Genomic DNA, 23,110 nt, shown 5'->3' on the forward strand with positions numbered 1-23,110 from the left:
AGTTAATCCCTTATAAATTATTATAAGAACCTGAATCAATGGTTAAAGTAAAACTTTGATGCATATTTCCTTCATTTCATAAGCCAAAATCATTTAGTGTCCACAGGTGAAAAAACATATTTTCACTATCCTTTAGCTACAAAAGTAGAAACTAATGGTAAAACATTTTGTATTTTTCCATGATAGTATGTGACAGCATCTTGTGCAACACACAAACTAACCGTGGGTAGGATGCCAAAATATCGTAAAGCATGGCACTAAAAACATGTAATGGATTTCTAAGATTAGTTGCTCATTCCAAGCCCCATTTCTGTTGGGTTTATCCCAAAATGAGGTTGCCTGCCTGAAAAGAGATTAACAAGAGATAGGATGCCAGAAAAATGGCACATGATTTATTAATCTTTATTTAAAAATATTGCCACAGTATCTAAATTGTTGACAGCATAATCATTATACCTGAGTCACTGTGACCCTATTCCTTAGCCTACAGCACCTCAGATATGGGAATTTCTCACAATGATGGCTGTGTGTCACACAGTAGTACCTGAGAAAGATGGGGATCAAATCATCTATCAAGCTTCTTCTCCAGGTGTGATACCATTTACTTCTAACCTTATAGGGTGGTTAATGTATTTGTTTTGTTATTGGAAATCTGTTTTTTTGTTTACTCTAACATTGAGCATGGACTAATGCTTGCTTATTCTTTCTCTGTCTGGTTATTTTCTTGTTTTTTTAGGTGCATTTTTGTTTTTAGTTAAAATAAATGTCAGTGTCTAGTGAGTATTTTTTATGCACCTGGATGTGTGTGATGTTGATCTTCACTTCACTTTCTATAAATTCCAAACTATAATTAGCTGTTCAGCTATTCATAAAAAATTAAGAGGATAAGAAAATTCAGAATCACATGTAAAAGGCTTTCCAATAGGCAAAGGGCTTTCCATGAACAGACTGAATATGACACTTGACATTAAGGTATATTAAGGTTTTGCATTTTTTCATTTTTAAATTGGTAACCAGAGAGTATCTATAGGGTGGTCCAGATCTAATGCAATGCAATGCAATAATTGCATAATTAGATCTGGACCACACTGTACATGTGCAAGTTTCAGAAAAGAGGAGCTGCTGGGAATGACATGTCTTATTTGTGTAATTGGTACCCCAGAAGTAACTGTGGCTAAAGGTGAAAAAGAAATCATGAGGGAATGGTAGTAAACTAGATTTACTCCATTAGATTAAAAAATGGTAGCAAAAGGATGAGAACATGTTGCATGTTGTGTAGGGCCTACAGCTGGGGTTTGCTTTTCCCTTACCTTACTGACTTGATACTTTGTTTTTTTAACATATTTGAGCTTATTTTGTATATTTTGGTTAATTAAACATTATTTTCATACATGTGGATTTTTTTTTTCAGATGAAGGTGCTTTAGTTAAAGGAGCCAAGGGGCTTGGTTTTGTATTCACTGGACGAACTCCTCATTCTGTTATTATTGATGCGGTAAGTTAGAAACTGGTGGGAGCATAATATTTGTGTAGTTTTTATGAAAAATATGACAATGTATAAAAAATCTAAAAGTGTTTCTTTAAAAAGGATTATATTTCCATCTAGCTGCTTAGTGACTTTACCAGGTGTTGCACTCAAAAGGATATTTTGATCTAAGAAACTGGCTTCAAATAAGGAAATTGCCTGGAATGGAAACCAGCTGCTGCAGTGTTCTCCAAGGGCCAAGAATGAGGACTACAGTAGCACAATGGAAGATTATGTTAATTTAAAAAATATATCAGTTATTTTTTTTTACTCATAATTATTTCATTCGTAAAATAAGTTGGGTGTATTGTATTAATATCCAATATATAACTGCCAAAATTTGAATATTGTTAGTGCAATGTTCATTTTTGTTTATGTTTCTGTAGTGTCATTTATTTGCTGATGATATTGTTTTGAAATAATATCCTATTCTATATACATTTCATAAACCTGTCATCCTGGTCAGAGTCTAAAATCATACACCTCATGTATTCCTCCAAGGTCTGGTTAAAATGTTCACAGGATTAATTATAATTTAGACAAGATGCAGCCAGGCACTGGCATTCTTTGACCACATTTTTTGACTTTGTTATTAGACTTTTCGGAATATATATTTATACCTTTTTGTAAGGAACTCGTAACATTTGTAATAACACAAAGAAACTTGCTTTCCTCTATGGACTATTCTGTGGTGGAGCACCACAATAAATAAATAAACTCAATGATCAGTTTAATTTGGCAGCATTTGTTACTTTGCCTACCTCACTGCCTAACTTTTCTCCGCAGGCAAGAATTTTCCATTACGTTACATATAACACCAGCTTATTGATGTGTTATAGTATTTAAAATTAGCACAAGTCAAATTTGATCTATGTGGATCTACCTACAAAACATGATAATCAATACATCATTTTTAATCCACAGAGTACCCTCTGACATTTTACACATTTTGTTGTTCTGTTTACTTCCAACCTTCTCACATATTGGGGGAATGAGTGAATTGAATGACTTATTGTCAAAAGGAATATCTAAAAGAATATGAAACAATGTTTTGACTAATAGGAAAATATTAACATTGTGTGTACTGTATATAATATACTGTATCTATGTATACATGTTATCTTATTTTTCAAAAATTTGTTTCTTTTTTTTCAGAGAGGAGGAGAACAGAGCTTTGAACTACTTAATGTGCTGGAATTTTCAAGGTATTGAGTCTGCCTACACTTACATGATCTGTTTCTGTATGTTCCAGAGTATAATTCTTCAATAATTTAAAATAAACATCAGTAATATACACTATTTTACAGATATGATCGCATCATGCCCAGACCCACAATGGGGAGCTAGCAGTAAAGATTAATTGAATACTCAATAAAAATTAAATGTTTTGTCTTTTAAGGGTGTTTTTTAGCTTAACCAAGTTTGAAATTAGAATCCATTGACCTAGAGAATTGTTGATCTGATACTCTCATGGCTTTTGCTTTTTCAATCAATGTTCTTTTCACTACATTTTGAATCAGAAAGCATAACTTACGATAACTGAAACTAATAGCATATTAAGTCAGTTAGCTGAAAATTGTAGTGTCGTATTTTTTCATAGATCCTTACATCTGTTCATTTATCCAATTTTAAGATCCATTTCCCAATACAGAGAGACACAGAGAGGTATAATCTATACTTGCAACAGCACTTACAAGGCAAGAATTATTCATGGATGTGCATGCATATCCCTAAACATTCCTGTATACTGTGCTAATTTAAAGATGTTAGTCAATCCAATGTCAGCATAATGTAAGAATTGTGACATGGCCACACTACTCCATATGCCACCAAAACAGTATAAGGATTTTCTATATTGATTAAAAAGATTATTTGTACATCAATGACTTCTCACTTACAATAGCTGCCTTTTACATTATGATTTCTGTAAATAATTGTTTTATTTCATTTTTTATGCCAATAAACATTTTCTTCCCTTAGAGAGAGAGAAAGAGAGTCATTATTTTGACTTCAAATTTTGAGTATCATTTTCAGTTTTGTTGCTTGGTTGTAAAAGACATTTGTGGAATCTGCTAAACCTTTTACTATTTTTTCTCTCTCTCAAAACATTTAATCTTTATATCTTGGAGCTAATAGTTATAATTTAAAAAAGCCAATTTTTACATTTGTACATTACAGAGAGAGAGAGAGAGAGAGAGAGAGACAGGTGGGTGGTGAATCTTGAGAGTGCTTTGTTATACTTTTGAGTGCAGTATTGAATAAGCCAAACTATATGGTAAATACAGAGCAAAATGTTTCAGAAATGGCCCACAGATACTACAGAATTTATTGTTTTCTGATTACTTTGTACTTTAAGTTCTCCTTTTTTATTTCTATAGTAAAGGAGTTTCTGTGTTTTGGGACTCTTGGTGTTATTTTGGGTTAGGGATGCTACAAGAGCACCCAAACATAATTTGTTTACACTAGTTTTTAAGTGTTGCACCCTGTCACTTTTTATTTTAAATAGCAACCGCAAAAGAATGTCTGTTATTGTCAAAACACCAACAGGAAAGCTGCGCCTTTACTGTAAGGGAGCTGTAAGTACATTTGTCTTTTTTTATGTATGTTTTCATAAATAAAAAACAAGATTTTTCCAGAACTACTTATTTAACAGACTGCATCTAATGCTTGGACAGAAGTCTACTATTCAATAACATCAGGTCAAAATGTAGACTGTGGAAATTTTGTTCAATAAATTAATGAACTTTGAATCAAGTATTCAATGTACAGAACAGTGTATTTTCCCTTTCCTGACTCTCCCCTTTATTGAAAATGTCTTCAACCAAGCTCATTTTTTGGATAAAGAACATCCAAGTAAATAAAAAACACTTTTTTAAAATTATGTCATTAATTGAATAAACAAACATGCTGGCTCCTTTTGTACTCTGCTGCCTAAATGAGCACACATGCAATGAACTGCACCCTCCACAGCATCACTGATGCACCTGACTGATCTTGCCGCCTCTAGATGTATATGCGGCATGGCCAGTCAGCTCCTCAATTAACCATGGAGCGAAATTCACTTGTGCCCACCCGCACCCATTTGGTGCCTGCACCTTCTTGGGGCACGATTATTTATTTAAAATTTACCTGATGCAACAGACCACTTATCACACACACACACACACACACAACCAACCACACACTTGCACAGAAAAGCAGTAATACTTAAATAAAACTGAAACTGTGAGTCTTTTGTGAGAAATCCTTTATGTAAACAATTACAAATATATATAGGTGGAATCCTGTTTTAACAAAACTCATGTGGGGAAAATATGTATAGTATTGTGACTGGGGTCACAAGCGATTTTCTCATCCCTAACGGCAGTACAGCAAGGACACTTCCGTAGCTGCACTGCTGCATTTGGTAAACAGTAAACCAAACGCAAAGTAATTTGTTGTCCTTTGCAGAATCAGGCTTATTACGTAATGTGCATGTCACACGGTGTTTGGAACATTTAACACCAGGCTTTGATCCGTTTTTCCGCCCACTCTCCTGATCCGTCTTCTCCAGACCGCCACAGGGTGATTCCAAGCCACTGGTGTTCTTCTAATCTGAAAGTGGGAGCTAAAGCAGGATGATTTTGAATGAAGTCTTGAGACTGTACCTGATTTCTCTACACAGTAATAAAGTACCTGTATTTTCCTTGGAAACCTGGACTTACCTTTGTGTCTCTCATGCAACTCTGTGACCCAAGTGTGACAATACCTGTGTAAAAAAACCAGCATTTTTTTAAATGGCAAAGAATATTTCATTTGAAGATGAGACCTTAGTTGCAACTTTTTTTATAGAAATACAAATGCAATTCTAATTTTTTTTCATTCAGTTCCCAATGCCCAATCTTTAACTTTGTCTTCTGTTTTTTTTCAACCCTTCAAAATTGTTGACAGCGTTGAAGATGCGATTCTGAATGTTTTCACCATGTCATTTTTCTTTATTACGGAATCAACTTTTTCCGGTATTGTTAATTTTTCTTTCAGAGTAAACTGATAGTGTTTCTCACATTTTTTGTTCATCTGAAAGAAAACTTTGAGAACGCCATGAAACTCGAAAAGTACAGTATCCACACACTACACAACTAGCCGCGTGGGTGCTAGGTATGCATTTCACTATTTGTATATAGTTGCGCAAACATTCTCGCGGAGACTGCCCGAGTCTGGAAATTTCAAAACAGACTGTCTGTTTCTTTGAGACAGCCTGCTGCAGGGTCCCTGAGACTTGGTGCGAAATTAAGTTTTTTTTGCATCACATTGTTATCTTCAGTGGCCATTTTTCACCGAAAAAGTTCAGAAGCAATATTTTTATGACCAAACAGTGAACTTTGGGAGCTAGAATGTTAAAGGTCTCAGTCATGAATTAAACAGAAATAAAGTATTCACTCACTTATCAGGCTTAAATTCCAAGATAGTATTTTTACAGGAGACTCACATTATAAATAAGGACCAGTTTTGGTTGCAAAAGGGTTGGATTGGCTAAATGTTTCACTCCGGCTTTACAAAGACAAATTGGGGGTGTGGGAATCTTAATATACAGAACTATCCCATTTGTAGCATCAGATGTAATGTGATCCTGAAGGGTGATATATCATGGTAATGAGCAATTTATTTAATACTAAAGTGATTGTGATAAATATTTATGCACTTAACATGGATGATAGAGATTTCATCCAAAGTGTATTTGCATCCATTCCTAATGTGAACACTCATAAAATTATAATGGCCGGAGACTTTAATTGTGTTTTAAATCCATACCTGGATAGGACTTCAGCTACACCTGTGATATCATCTAATACTGCAAAAATAATTACACAGTTTGTAATGGATCAGAACTTACCAAGACACATGGAGGTTTTTAAATCCTAACCTTAGAGCATATTCCTTCTTCTCACAAGTTCATCATTGTTACTCAAGAATTGATTATTTTGTCATAGACAATAATTTGTTGACCATTATCAAATAGTTTAAGTACAACACTCTTGTTATTTCTAACCACACCCCCCTGATCATGGAGCTTAAATTACTGTCTTACAGACTCGTGTCATAGCTGGCGTCTTAACCCCCTGTTATTAGCTGATGAGCACGGCACAGTATTCATATCCAAGCAAATTGACTAATTTCTGAAGACATATTCCTCCCCAGAGGTCTCTACTCTGGGAAACTCTGAAGGCATTTTTAAGACGACAGATTATTTCATATGTTTCTTGCAAAAATAAATTGGAAACCAAGAAGGCATCTGAGTTAATCAGCGAAATTACCAGAATAGATCTAGAATACGGCAAGTCTCCAAATGAAGCACTTCATTGGAAAAGAGAGTTTTTTTCATTCAGAATTTAACCTCTTGACTACTAAAGAAAGGGAACAGCTCATCTTTAAATTATTATGAACATGGAGACAAGGCTAATAAGATTTTAGCTGAACAAATCCACAAGCAGGAAGTCTGTAATGCAATAACAGCAATTACCAGCATAGACAGAGATAAAGTTATAGACCATAAAAATATAACCCACACATTTAGAGAGTACTATACAGTGGAACCTCGGTTCACGACCATAATTCATTCCAAAACTCTGGTTGTAAACCGAGTTGGTCGTGAACCGAAGCAATTTCTCCCATAGGATTGTATGTAAATACAATTAATCCGTTCCAGACCGTACGAACTGTATGTATATATATATATATATATATATATATATATATATATATTAGTTTTTAAGCACAAATATAGTTAATTATACCACAGAATGCACAGCGTAATGGTAAACTAAATGTAAAAACATTGAATAACACTGAGAAAACCTTGATCAACAGAGAAAACTAACACTGCAATAGTTCGCGCTATAGTGCTAGGAACCGCTCGCTAAAAACACTTTTTTTAATGAGTTTTAAGCACAGGGGAAAAAATGAACATTTGAAAAATCCGTAGTTTAATAAACCACCAAGAAAAGTAACATTGCAACAATGCAGGCTACGAAACGATCACTGTAAATAGAACTGAAAACAAAAACAAGCCTTCTCTACCTTATGCGTCCCTCGCTCGCTCGCTCTCTCTCTCTCTCTCTCTCTCTCTCTCGCGCCTGTGTGTGTGTGCGTGCGTCTCTCTTTTGCGAGCCTGGAGCACCTGTGTGTGTGTCTCTCTCTGTCTCTCGTGCTGCCTCTCTCTCGCGCTGCCTCTGTGTGTGTGCGCTCTCTCGCTCTCTCTCTTGCTCGCTGCACAGAAAATGCACAGGGAGAGACTGAACATGTACAAACCGAAAGGGAACCTGGCTTGTTTGTATACCGAGTGTGTGGTCGTGAACCGAGGCAAAGGTTTGGCAAACGTTTTGGTCGTAAACCGAGTTGTACGTGTACCGAGACGTTCGTGAACCGAGGTTACACTGTATGTCCTTATATTCCACTCAGTCTAAAGTAGATAAAACACAATCTAATGAGTTAGTTGACTCATTACATTACCACAGCTAGTGCTGTGGAACTGGATAAACCCATGACACTCTTAGAATTACTAGATGTTATAAACTCACTTCAATTGGGAAAGCAGCCAGCCCTGATGGCTACCCAGTGGAACTTTATAAACAATTTAAACAAGTTAGCTCCATTATTATTAGCAATGTTTACAGTAGCTAAAGACAACAAAATTCTACCTCAAACTTTCCACCAAACATTAATTTCCATCTTTTGTAAGAAACATACAATGTTCATCATACATATCAATCTCACTGCTGAATAATGATATTAAAATTCTCTTCAAAGTTCTAGCTAGAAGGATTGAGAAAGTGCTTCCTTCTATAATATCAAAACCAAACGGAATTTATTAAAGGCAGACACTTAGCTTCTAATCTTTGACGTTTGTTTAACATAATATATTCACCCTTAAAATCTAACACCCCAGAGATATTACTATCTTTGGATCCAGAAAAAGCATTTGATATGGTTAAACAAGACTACATATTCAGCACTTTGCACAAATTTGGGTTCAGCCCAAAACTATGTGTATGGATACTCTATACTAGTCCAGAAGCCTCAGTTCATATTAACAACATTATTTCGAACTACTTCAAACTAGAGCGCAGTACTCAACAAAGATAGCCCCTATCACCATTGCTTTTTTGCTTTTTGTAGTCACCCTTGAGCCATTGGCTGTTTATTTTCAAAATGCATCAGAGATAAAGGGGATTTTCAGAGAAGGAATGATGAAAATATCCAGAGGATATCCAATATATGCAGAGGATATGGTACTGTATATACCTGACCCATAAAATTCCGTGCCAGCAGTCCTAAAAGCACTAGCAGATTTTCAAAAAATATCTGGAATTTGAAAGTGTGCTTTTTCTAGTGAACTCTAGCACACAAAGCTAGACTGGACATCTTCCTATTTATATTCACAGTTTAAATATCGGGATAAACATCACAAGTAAATATAAAGCTCTTTTTCAACAAAATTTTGCTATCTGCGTGGAAAAAATTAAACAAGATGTGAATAGATTATATTCACAGTTTAAATATCTAGGGATAAACATCACAAGTAAATATAAAGCTCTTTTTCAACAAAATTTTGCTATCTGCGTGGAAAAAATTAAACAAGATGTTTACAATACTATACATATTTTCCCCACATGAGTTTTGTTAAAACAGGATTCCACCTATATATATTTGTAATTGTTTACATAAAGGATTTCTCTCCATCTCACATTAGCAGGGAGAATCAAGTTAAGATGAACATTCTTCCCATGCTTCTTTTCCTATTTCAAACCATCCCCATATACATTAACAAATCATTTTTTAAGAAATTACATTCAATCATAAACTCATTTATTTAGAATTTTAAACATCCACGCATCCAAAGGATGACTCTGCAGCAACCTAAAGTGGAAGGGAGCATGGCACTACCTTTCAGTTTTATTACTGGGTGGCAAATATACAGGCCATAAAGACCTGGACATCAACAGAAATCAATTAATATACACAAGCTTGGTTGACAATAGAATTAAAATCTTGCAGTACTTCTTTACATTCCCTACTCTGTGCTCTAGCAAATACAAATTATTGTCAATTCTCTAATAATCCTATTTCTCTTCATTCACTCAGAATATGGATCCAATGTAGGAAGCACAGAGAAGTGCTTATATGCTGCACCTCTATATGATAACCACTCTTTTCCACCCTCTCAAATATATACAGTATTTAATGCTTGGAAAATGTCTGGAATTAAAACATTTAGAGACTTGTATATCGATAATGTTTTTACATCCTATGAGCAATTAAGGTTAAAAAATTTAACGTCTCATCAACACATTTTTTTCACTACTTTCAAGCTATAAACTTTGCTAAACTGAACCTGCCCAATTTTCTTTACTTTCTACCTGTTTCTGTTCCAGAGGGAATATTGATCAGTCTTGAAAACTCAGAAATCATCTCCGCAGTTTATTAAAATGTTTTAAAAGCCCCCCCCCCCCCCCCCCCACTTCAAAGATCCCAGGGCATAATGGGGAAAGGATTTTTCACTTAACATTGTAGAAAAGGAGTGGAAGGCAGCCATTCACATAATACACTCTACCTCCATATGCGCAAAACACTCAATTATTCAACTTAAAATTTTCTATCAAGCATATTTATCTTGATTAAAACTCTCCAAAATGTTACCAGGGTAAAATTCAATTTGTGAATGTTGCAGTCTAGCTCCAGCCTCACTGGGCCACATATTTTGGGTGTGCAACAAATTAACATTGTTTTGGACAAAAATCTTTGAATGCCTATCAAATAGCCTTGGTGTCACAATCATTCCTAATCCATTAACAGCTGTGTTTGATGGACTCCTAGATGAGCTTAAAGTGGAGAAGGACAAACAAACTATAACTTCCCATACCTCACTACTAACACATAGACTTATCTTGCTCAATTGGAAGAATCTCCTCCCAGCACCTTTAAGTCAGTGGGTAACTGATGTCCTATACTATCTGAAATTGGAAAAAAAAATCTAATTGTCGCTCATAGGGTCTCTTCAAAACTTTTTAAAAATATGACAGGATATAATCAATAACATTTTAGAATAATATTGTATATTGGGGAAAAGGATACTCTTCCTTTCATGTTGCTTCAAAGATTTGCTTTGTTGGCTGGCTTTCCTCTCTTTCTTTTGAGTGGGGGCTCAATTTTGGTTTTGTTAAGTTTGATTTGTTTGTATGGTTTATTTGCTTTTAATTAAAGTTAATTAAAAAATTACATTAAGGCTTAAAAAACATAATTTTAGAAAAAAAATCAAACATCTGCTAAGTAAAGCATTTACAAATGGAGAAAATTAGTGTCCATGTAGACCTGCAATATTTAAATATTAAAGAAAGCCTCTAAATACTCAAGTGTAAAAAGACTTTACTGTATCAATGGCTCGATGCAGAAGTGCAGCTATAAACAACTGTAGGAACTCCTCAAAATTTGCAATCTGCTATTTAGCTCATGACTTTTGTCTGGTAACTGACTTCAAAGGCTAATGGCAGGCATCTGCCAAACAGAGACAAAGAAAATCTTGATCCATTTTCACACTATAAGCCTAATGCATAGAGGTGGCCCCTTCTCAGGTTATGAACCTGTGAGGTTTCATGAGTCCAATAACTCTTTCTTACCCTTTGTGTTAAAATGTATTAAATTACAATAGCAGTACAGTTCTTTGAATCAGTGATACACTGGGAAAACATTATATATACAGGCAGCAATAAACTTCTGCTATAATATTCTAAACAATATGCAGGGTTACATTGATCTGGCCAGTAAATTGGAGCAGATACCTTTCAACCATTTCACATCTCTTTCTGTTATCTGCAACATGGAAGCTGCCTCACCCTTTATTTTAGAAAGGATGTTTTCACCTGTTTGGATTACTGAATTACTTTGTTTCTCACAAACTAAAGACATGTAATTAATTGTATCTAAAATGTTGTATATAACCTTAGATAAAGGCATCAGCTAAGTAAGTAAATATAGATGTAATGTCTTCCTAAATACAAGATAGGAAGGAACCCAGCAGGTGCCAGAGGTAGCCTGAACCTCTACACAGAAAGAAAGAGAAAATTAGTGAAAGAGAATGGAACTGAGCCTTTGTAAGAACACCAGGCAAGGAATTCAGCTTTGTTAAGGAAAGGGACTGGCAAGGTTACAAACGTAGAACTGAGCCTGGTGTTAAGGAGTGCTGCCAGTAGAAGGTGCATGAAGAGGATATGAGCCAGAGGAAGACTGATGTTAGAATTAGCTGGCATGTTGGGATTAGAACCCACCAGTCATATCTAAAAGAAAGAGAGAGAGAGAGAGAGAGAGAGCAAAGTTTGTTTTTATCATCCCCTTTAATTTGCACTTTTCTTTTTCTCTTACTTTAATTCATATATTTTTTGAGTGTAGATGGGTAATGTATGTATATTTTTGGCCACCATCCTCCCTAATAAAGATATATTCCAGGAGAGCACATTTTCATGTAATAAATTGTCTGGCATTTTGAGATGTAACCTAAAAGTAAGTCTGCAACCAAATCAACTGGTTATCATATGTGTATTGTGCTGAACCACAAGTTGACTAAAGCATAGAAGAACTAAAGCAAATTTTCATTTATTATTTAACTTGGATATTAATTTTATGCACTTAATTTCTTTAGGGTTTTTAATGTACCAGTAAACAGAGTTTCTCAGTATTACTGTACAGTAGCATTTTACCTTTCTGAATTCAGGACTTAGACCTTTAAGGGATGGGCTATTATTAATATAAACGTAACTATTCATTTATGTAGCATTTGCAAATTCAGAATGTTTTTTATTTGTTTATAGGATAATGTTATAATGGAACGGCTTGCTGAAAATTGTCAATTTAAAGATGAAACTTTAAACCACCTTGAGCAATTTGCTACAGAAGGTAGGAAAATGATTTAACTTTGTTGCCATTTTCTTTTAAAAATCTGCAAGACTTTATTTTCAGATAATATAGACAGTAGAACTGTGGCTTTATCTAATAATAGAAAGGGCATTATAACAAGTTTGCTTTTTCTCTATCTCAAGGGAGCAACCTAAGAAAAGAAATCTAAATTATGCATTACTTATACCTGGATTTCACCAAACACAAGCCAGAAATATTTCAAACTCATTGTAGTGCTATAAACTTTCAATGCAGGTTTTTTTATACTATTTTTTCCCCAACACTGTTTTACTGTTAATGTCACCCATTAGCATCACCCATCAGCTTACTGGATATTCACCCAAATACTTTCTTGGTACATATCAAAGTTTTCAAGGCAAATTGAACACTGTCATCATCCCAAACCCCACTAAATAGTTTAACTTGGTCTGTGGTCCCATGCACTTGTGTCACCATTTTACACAAAAGCAAATGTTTTAAAATGTCAGAAAAAGCAACAATTTTTCAATTACAATTTTGACGTCTATTTGATAATTGCTGATGTCAGTCAGCCACCACTATATCATCATTGCACCACTGGAAGTATTCCCTTCTAAATATGCATAGGGACCAACTAAACCATGAAATTCACAAGAGTATACCAGATCCTTTAGAAAACATATTGCAGATAAAATTTTTCAAATCAATTTTTTATCTCCAGTATTTATTTAATTGGATACAGTAGTTTCTCATATTCTCATTTTTCCCATTTTAATCTTAACATGGTGTGTTTTAGATTTCAGAAAAATTTACAAAAGTTGTTAATTTTATGTAAACAAGTTTATTAATATTTCTTAACTCCTTTTACTTTTGGATCATAATAATAGGCAGATACTTATACTTTGTTCCTATCATACACTGTACCCATATCAGTAATGATACTCCAGAAGCATACAGTATATACTTCCCTAGAATACTCTATTAAATGGGTCAGTCATGCTTAGTCTGTCTGCATCTAGAATTTCCCTTGGAGAACCCTTAATGCTTCTTCAACATTAGTCCACACTGTCTTGTGTATGAAAAGAAGAATAAGGCTGGCCTTGTATGCAGGGATCCTCCAGTCTTTAACACCCTTTCGCCATGGCCTCTGAAAGATCATCTCTAAATCAGATAACATTAAAAACTGGTAACCCATACCAGTGATTACTGGTCCTATTCCAGTTGTGTACGGAGATGTGTTATTAGGAGGTCATGTCTGTTGTTGTTGATTTTTGTTTATTAGAATACAGTAAAACAATTATGAACAGACTGTCTCTACCCTTAAACATTATGTATTTTAAACAGGCAATGGTTCTAACATGTTTATTAATTTATTTCTGTTTTAAAGGTCTGTGTTGAACTATTACCTTTTGCTTGGTAATGAATTCCTATTATTGATATTATTGTAATTGTTGTTATCACTATTTTTATGCGATTTTTTGAAAGCAAGATTCCCAATAATGTGAACTTTATGCCATATAATCCTATTTATGAGAAAATATTTTTACATTTGTCATTTATAAATCTCCAATTTATGAGCTGGACTCACATACATTGAGCCACATTATTGTAATCCTGTAGACCACTTACTGCCATTACTTGCATATTATAGTACAATTGTTAACACTTTTATACATTAAAATTTTGCATTGTATATCTTTGTAATGAGAGGAGAATTGTATTTGAACAGGTTATAGTAGTAAAAAATATTATTATCAAATAAAAGTAACTTCTGACTAGGGATGTATAAAGATAATGCCATTTATAATAACCAAGTGACTTAAATTAAGAAGAATTCAAAAAAACTATTCGAACATGTCACAACTGACATTTGTTCACACTTTATAGATTCTACTAGACCAGACAGGTTGCAAAACATCTGGCTAACAGCAACTCTCATCTATAAGATCTGACTAGAACTTACTATAAGAAAATGAAAAATGCAAAGAGCATTTCACAGTCATTGCATCTGTTACCATATTCCTATCCTTGAAAGACAAGGATGCACAAGACCTAAAAAATGATCGCTTCAATTCCCACCCTGCTACAGGAATGATCCGAACATACATCCACTTACTCATGAATACTATACTACCAGACAAACAGAAATGCAATAAAAGACCATCAAGAGGTTGTAGAGATTAGCTGTTTTTGAGTAAAATGGTCATATCTATGGTGTAGGAACACTTGAGAAGTATATGTATCATTTGAAGATAATATTAGAATGCATTTGAATGTTTTCCTCATATTTTCACAGCAACTACCCAGGAACGATATTAAATGTGTCCCAGTATTACTGCAGTCATGGTAACAATAATGAAAAGAGTTGAAGATGGCAATTGCACAATAATAATCAAATCAGAACAGGAAAGTTGTCCATCAAATTAAGAATACTATAGTACTCTTTGCCTTCTTGTCTCTTTTTCTATTTTTTTCCTCTCACATGAGCTGTCTGAGCAAAGTCTAATGTATGAAGCTGACTAACACAACAATGTCACCCACCTTTTCTTGAAATGAGAATGTTAACTATATCAGAAAGTGCTTACTGTCAAAGTTCAGAATGAAAACATCAAAATGAAATGTTGTAGACAAATGTGCTGTATGTAAATGTGGCACGCCATGAGATTGAGATGAATGACAAAAACATGATTAAGAAGGTGGCATTTTCGTATTTATGTGTAGAAAGCACATGTGTATGAAAACAGAGAACTGCAAATGAGTTAGGCAAATGCTCAATAAACAGCTAATATTATTGCACAAAAGAGCAACTATTAACACCCATGGACTACCAGCATCAGTTTACAATGTTGGAATAGTGGTTTGCCTGAGGCTTGAGATTCAGGAGTTGGATCAGCCTTGGGAATTAATCCATAATTCTAAAGCTATATATAAAGCTATATATAAAGGTGAAAATGTGGTGGTCATAGGTTTATCGAGCTACAGTCTGCTTATAAAAAAGCCATCATGTGTCTCAGTTACTATATCCAGCTCTCAAAATACAAGTTGAGTCAACAGTTTTAAACCAATAATGCCATCAAAGCTAAATTTTATTTCCAAATGAATGCAAAAGACAAAGATACCAAAACACTGCACGGACCATCAAGACATCATGATAGAGCCACTGTCACCAAGAAAGTACCTGTAGCATAGTTAGATAGTTTTGAGGTGAAATGATGGGCAGAGTACTTAATAACAGTAGAACAGGAATAAGTACTTATCATAATACCAGATACCACACACTGACAATATTAACCAGTTGAGAGCAAATGAAGAATGTGCATCAAGATGCAAGTGCTTTTAGTTATGCAGTAAAAGGATGCATTACACTGGTACCACATATACAACAACATGGTCAGTTATATTCACAGGAAATTGTGGAAATACCTGAGAAGTACTGGTCATCAAGCTCATTGATATCACTACTCCATGGCATGTGTCAGTAATTGCAGAATGAACTATCTTAATAAATTATCCTGAAATACTGCATAACAAGAAAGTAAAGACCTTATTGGTATAGCTATACTGGATGATGCAAACATGTTAGAAGAAGCTACAAAATGAATTAAGTTGAAGGACCTGGAAATTGGGGTTAGTAGGATGTGGAACATGAACATAATAGTTATACCAGGAGTGATAGAAGCAAAAGGAGCTCTTAAGAATGGTCAGGGAAGCACCGCCTCATGGATCCAGCATCCTGAGTTTGTATCCCTTTCTAGGCTGTCTTTCTGGAATTTGTATGTTCTCAATGTGCCTGTGTGAGGTTTTCTCTGAGTGCCATTTTTTTTCACTGCACATCCCCAAAGATGTTTGTATTATGGTTACTGGTGTCTATAAATTGGGCTGATTGATGCGTTGGTGACAAGATCTGTGACCAAGCTGGGGACTTATTATTAGAATGTAAAAATAAAATCAACAAGGAGCTTAAGCTGCTCTAAAATTGGTTAACTTCAAGCACAAGTTCAGGAGGTCATATTCACGGACAAACACATATCCATAATGTTAGTGTAATCTTTGACTTTTTTTGAAATCTGAACACACATTGCACCACTTGCATGCTAGGAAGATATCAGCATTATCATTTTAAGTATTAATTTTTAAAAGTACCAAAGAAAATTGCTAAATACATTAAATACAAAAGTACTGCTCTTTAGCTAGCAAAAAATATACAGATAAATGTTGCAAAAGGTATCATTGCTGCCCCTACAGTACTGAGATTCTCTTTGACTTCTCGGTTGTCACTCCCTGCCTTAAATGTATGCATCTGCTCCATGTGGATTTTGTTCATAGTCTCTTCCTGCAAACAAAAGTGTATTGATAGGTTAATTAATAACTATATTAGTTCAGAGTTACATTGAGTTGCAGTATGTCCTTCATTACTGCCAGGTAAGTTACCTTGGATCATAAGTTGAATAAGCAGAGGTAAGAATACTGATAGATGGACATTTTGTAAAGACTGTGATAGAAATGTTCATAAATTATTCTCATTTATTATTTGCAGTTCTTAAGTACAGTTGAATTCTTTATTTGTATTTCAGGTCTAAGAACATTGTGTTTTGCATATGTCGATCTTAATGAGACTGACTATCAAAACTGGTTAGATGAATATAATACAGCAAGCACTGTTTTAAAGAGAGAGCTCAGAAAACTGGAAGAATGCTATGAGCTCATTGAAAAGGTATGTGCTCTAGTATCACAATATTGAAATGTATTTGCTGTTGTAGACATTCTTATTCCAAACTTTAAAATTTTGTAAAATATTGTACTGTAAGTTGGTATGGCAAGATTATCCTACTGTCTTATTGTAAATGTTACATTTTTTAATCACTTTGAAAGCACAATCTAATTAATCAAGTTTTTTGTAAGATATACTTGAAACTCCTTTGAATTAAGTCCTAATGTATCCTAAAGGCTGTATGTGTTCTGAAAATGCTGTTGAAAATCTTCGAAGCATTCATGCATCCTAAAGAGGCCCCCATGATATACACTTAAGGTGTGGTCACAGTTTTTCAACATAGAGTTACAGGAATTACCGAATATGTATTTAAAAGCTACATTTTATTTTTTTTTTCCAAATTGTGTAAAGCTGCATTTTGTTGATGTCCTTTTCCTTGAACTTTAAATGGTAAATAATTCCCAATGTTTAAATTCCTTAAAAGAAAGAAATCAGTGTTTATAAATCATGTATTATATTCATGGTAGCATGATCAAATAGTGGTTGGTGCTGAGTTTAATTCCTGCCTGGAAACTGTTGAATAGTTTTTGCGTTCTCCCTATGTCAGTGTACAGTAATTTGTTTTGTCAGTGGGCTTACATTTGTCCTGAATGTAGAAAGTTATGTTGTAGCAGCTCAAGAATTTAAACCATGAGGATATAGAGAAAAGCCAAGCAAAATGACACCTTTTATTGGCTAACTAGAAAGATTACAATATGCAAGCTTTCGAGGCAACTCAGGCCCCTTAATCATTACATCTTGCCTGAAGAAGGGGCCTGAGTTGCCCTCGAAAGCTTGCATATTGTAATCTTTCTAGTTAGCCAATAAAAGGTGTCATTTTGCTTGGCTTTTCTCTACATTCATAATGGCTAACACGGTACAAACACCCTAGTACTAACCATGAGGATGAAATTTTAATTTCTACCATTGACTTACTATGTGATCCCAAGCTCTGACTATTTTATATATTCAGTATCCATACAAATTATATAAAGAATCAATCAACTGCAGACTACCTTAGCCACCCCAGACATGTATCAGTGTACTACTACTCACATTCCTAATGTTAATGAAAGAATCAACTGACCGAGTTTGGATTCTTACAAGGCATACAAATGTGGGGTTTTGCTATGGCAATTTGTAGTTATATAACATACAGAATGATTCCTATCAAGGGTAGCACAATGGTGAGTGCTGCCTAATTGATCCATCATCCAGAGTTTGAATCCCATGTCTAATTGTCGTCTGTACAGATTCTGTTCATTTTCCCCATGCCTGTCTGTGTTTTCATGTACTCCCACGGTTGGCCTTCTATAAGGTCATGGAAAACTTCTAAAACTAAACACCTGAGTTATAATCATGTATCTATACAATGTAAATTTAATAAAGAATAAGTGTTATTCTGCCTTCTACTATGCAGAGAAAAGTGTGATTATTTCTGTGGAGTCAATAGCACATCAGTGTTTATTTTACTGATGTTTAGCACTGCAATCCACCAGAAGAGGGCAGTGTAGAATGTGCTTTTTAATTTCATGCAGCCGGCTGACAGATCAATTGCATTGGTTTCTCCTTGATTGGATTCTACCCGAAGATTTGTTTATTGTGAAATTTTTCATTTGGTAATTTACAGAATGATTGTTAACTTAATGATTGTTAACATAAGTCATTACTAGAAAGTAGAAAACCTTTATAGATACAGTACATTATACAATTTATAATACATTTATTTATAGATATTTACTTATGTGGGATATTTGCTGAGATAAATTCCTTTACGTTATATTTTTATTTTCCTGAAATAATAATTACTCACCTTTTCTATGCCTATTAAAACCCTATTGTTGGCATTAATATGAACTTATATATTGTATATCAATATATAGATATGTTTCTCTTGTCCTAAGAATCCTAATTGCCTGTAGTTTTGATAAAAATTGACAAATAATATTAAAATGTTCAAAATAGCTAAAGTGCAAAAATATATCAGGTTTCTTGAGATTGCATTTTTTTTCACCTCTGTTCTAAATATACTACTTATGAGAGCATCAAAACTTTGGCATGTTTCATTTTTAAGTTAAGAATTTGTATCCATTATGAACAGTTTAATTTGATATTTTTTTTCTGTGGCATTACTACTGAATTCCTGCTGTGTTGTTGACTCAAGAAACTAATTTATTGGTTTCTGAGTTTCCCTTTTTACCTAGAAAGCCTTATTATATCCTTAAGTTAGCTGTTAGAAGTTTGTTTTCATTCTTTTGTTTTTTACACGTATTTACTAAGTCAATATTTAAGCCAGTGATAGCTATTAACACTCACATTATTTTCTTCTTGCTATTGACAGTTTAAACCAAAACCAACATTGAGTAAATTTGAGTAAGTAATTAGTGTCAATGCTAATCTCCAGCACTCATGTGACAATTGCCCGCAAATAAAATTCGAGTAAAGCTGCCCAGTATAACACAAGTGTGCCAGTTACTGTCATCTGGTTTGCTTTATCAGAATTGATCATATACCACTATGTGCACAAAAAGGTGCTTTCAGAAAAAGTGACACCTATGATTACTTCACTATTTTAACTTACCATACACTGCTTTCAGTATGGAAAATATCTACCATAATTGGATATTTTAGGAATATTTAGGGTATTTACACTATGGCACAGTGGTTAGTGGTGCCACATCACAACTGTGGAAACTGGAATCAGATCTCGGCTCAATCAGTGGCTGTGGAGGCTGTCTCCATGTCTGAATTTTTTTTTTTTTGTTTTTTTTCCGTTGCATTCTAAAAAAATATTAATTAGCAACCCTAAAATTGGGTGTGCATAGCTGTGGAGCTGTGCGTGACTGCTGGGCATTCAGTGTGGAAGCGAGCTGGTTAACTGTTAGCAAGGAGGTTATGCCAACTGCGGGCAACAAAAAATGTAATTATATGCAATCTACAGTATATATGCAAATACATGGATGACGCTTCCATTTGTAGATTTGAATTGCAGCCTTCTTTTCCAGTCTTCAGGAATCTTCCCTTCAGACAGCATCATGTTGCAAAGGTCTGTCAATCATTCAGCTCCAGTCACCTTCCACTGCCTTCAAAATTTCCAACACCACTCCAGTTAAGCCTGCTGCTTTACCTAACTTTGCCTTTTTCAGCACTTTTGTGAGTTCCTCTTTGAAAAACTTACAACTTGGTCCTTCTCTAAATAGATGGCGAGCTACGTCTTAGTGAGTATATCTGGATTTAACTAGGAAGCATTAGGGATAGCAGCCATTTATTAGAAGTGTGGACTTACCAAAGCAGATAGTAGTTTATGCATACATCTTTTTTTAAGAATATTAAAAGGGCAAGTTTAGAAGGGGATATTATAATCATGGTGGACTTTAATTACCCAAATATCAACCTTATAAACAGTGGAGAAAAGAAAAGAGTTTATGGACATAACCATTGACTGCTTTTTGCTACAGCTTGTTATAGCACTAACAATTGGGGAAGACTATTTAGATTTAGTATTGTGTAATAATCAAGATAGGATTCAGTGAAAAGACATGTTTGAAACATTAGGATCCAATGACTATAATGTAATACATTTCACAGTATGGTGGCAAAGTGCATATTCAAACAATAAAACTTTAATTTTTAGCTGGTTAAATTTGGAGGAGATGAGGTAATTACTAAAGATATAAATTGAGATAGGCTTTTACACGTCAATACATCTGAAGAGTTGATGGACATGTTTAAAAATGTTGTACATGCATGTAGGAAAAATTTTTTCAAAATTTAGAGACAATTGGGAATTGAAGAAAACTCAGCAGTTGATTAATAAAGAGCTAAAAAGATGTTGCAAAGGAAAAAAACTGCATAGCTGTATAAGGCATGTAAGACCTCTAAATCCAGCCCTAACAGTTGGGCTTATAAGAGCGTGGCAGTAATGGTAATTAGGAAAGCTACAGTAAAAGGCACACAGAGAGAAACATAGCAGAAAAGGTAAAAGACGACCCAAAGAGATTCTATTAATATTTTACAGTAAAAGAATGGTCAGGGAGTAGGTGTATTAGGAATTGTAAGTGCAAACTAAATATACCAACAGTAAAACAGTGAATGCTCTGAACTTGCATTTTTCTGAGGTTTATACTTGTGAAGAACTCAATAACATCCCAAGAGTAAAAAAGGAGTACTAAGGAGTCATAGTGGACTCATCACTATATATATCCAGAAAGGAGGTACTTAGTGATTTGGAAATTTTAGAGGTAGAAGTCCTGCCTAAATTAAATTGGCAGAAATCTAATAAATCACTAGGATCAAAAACATTTATGCCGGGGAACATAAGGATGTTAGTGAATATGTACAGTGTATAAACCTTTAACATGTTTTTTTCTGAAAATCTCTACAATCTGGGAAATTCCTATGGACTGGAAGCTAGCAAATAATATCTCATTTTACAAAAAGGATGATTGAACTAATTCAAATAACTATAGGTCAGTAAGCCTAACATATATCACAGGTAAATTAAAGGTTGAAGCAATTGTTAAGGAAAATATCATTTGTCATATACCAAAAAAGTGTTTAATAGCAGCTAGTCAGCATGGATTCAGATAGGGGAGATCATGTTTTGCTAATATGATGTAAATCTATAACAAACAACAACAGCTGATGATCAAAGAAGTGCGTATAATATTATCTACTTTGATTTTCAGAATGCTTTTGATAAGGTACCTAATGAAGGGCTAGTAATCAGACTAAAAGAAGTGGATATTCAGGATGAGGTGTGTAGGTCGATAAACATTTGTCTTAAACACTCAAAGCAAAAAGTTATGGTGAGAGGAACTTTCTTAGAATTAGGTGCTGTGAAAAGTGGTGACTTTCAGAAATCAATGCATGGGATGCTGCTCTTTTTAATATACATAAATGATCATGATAAAAATATAAACAACAAGCTGGTCAACTCTGCACACAATACTTAAGTAGATTGAATGGCAAACAATGTAGAATCAACTGAATTTGACAGAGGGACCTGGGCAGCATACAGATACAGGTGTGGGCAGATTTGTATCGGGTGAAATTTAATGTAAGTAAGTATAAGATATTACAATGTTAGGTTTTATTACACTATGGGAGGTTTGAAACTTGAAAACAGACCTTATGAGAAGGACATGAGAGTCATAGTGAACTCATCACTATCTACATCCAGACAGTATCAAGGGACATCATGCTTAACTCACAGTATATAATGTATTAGTGAAGCCTTATCTGGAATACCATACACACTTTTGGTCTTCATATTACAAAAAAACACATAGCAGGGCTGGAGAAAGTCCAGAGAAAAATGACTAGGTTGATTCTGAGATTGAGAAGTGTGAGTTATGAAGAAAGACTGAAGGAGCTGAACCTTTCCAGTTTAAACAAACAAGCATTAAAAGATGACATTGTTAAAATGTTTAAAATCCTAAAGGAAATGAGTGCAGTATATCCATGTTGTAGTTTTAATAAATACTCCAAGTATGTGCCTGTGTTCCAGTTTGAAACTTGTTAATGGGAACATTACATACAAATGTTAGAAAGCTTTTCTTTATACAAACAACCCTAGACACATATAATGAATTACCAAGTGTGTCAGAGAGTGGGATTTTAAGGATCTCAACTCAATATTTTTATGGGAAAACTAGGTGAATACTGTTGGCAAGCTTGTTGAACTAAATTGCCTGTGCTCATGAAAATTGTTTTAATGTTTAATTTTTCTTACCACAAATGTCATTATCCCATTTGTTCTCCTCACTCAACAACTTGTCCATGTATTTTTTCCTGCTACCCTAAATTCAATTATTACCAATTACAGTGTCCCCCTTTAGCATATTTAGAGCTATGCTATTGCCCAATTGTTTTCATAGACACTATAAGTCATGGAATGAGTCAGAGGTAGGAATTTAACCAGTAGTTATG

At 34.4% G+C, this 23,110-nt stretch overlaps 1 protein-coding gene across 5 annotated transcripts in view; it reads left to right on the forward strand.

Annotated features, from left to right (window-relative positions):
• The window catches only part of atp8a2 (ATPase phospholipid transporting 8A2), a 429,846-nt gene that overhangs the window by 220,341 nt on the left and 186,395 nt on the right, over window positions 1–23,110 (forward strand). For all 5 annotated transcript variants that reach the window (XM_051926384.1, XM_028799509.2, XM_051926385.1 and 2 more), the window contains 6 exons: window positions 484–589; window positions 1,412–1,494; window positions 2,680–2,729; window positions 4,031–4,100; window positions 12,366–12,450; window positions 17,004–17,143. In XM_051926384.1, the coding sequence (XP_051782344.1) occupies window positions 484–589; window positions 1,412–1,494; window positions 2,680–2,729; window positions 4,031–4,100; window positions 12,366–12,450; window positions 17,004–17,143 (534 nt within the window). The remainder of the gene's footprint in view (window positions 1–483; window positions 590–1,411; window positions 1,495–2,679; window positions 2,730–4,030; window positions 4,101–12,365; window positions 12,451–17,003; window positions 17,144–23,110) is intronic.

The sequence above is a fragment of the Erpetoichthys calabaricus genome, chromosome 4 (genome assembly GCF_900747795.2).
Source record: "Erpetoichthys calabaricus chromosome 4, fErpCal1.3, whole genome shotgun sequence".
Taxonomy (NCBI): domain Eukaryota; kingdom Metazoa; phylum Chordata; class Cladistia; order Polypteriformes; family Polypteridae; genus Erpetoichthys; species Erpetoichthys calabaricus.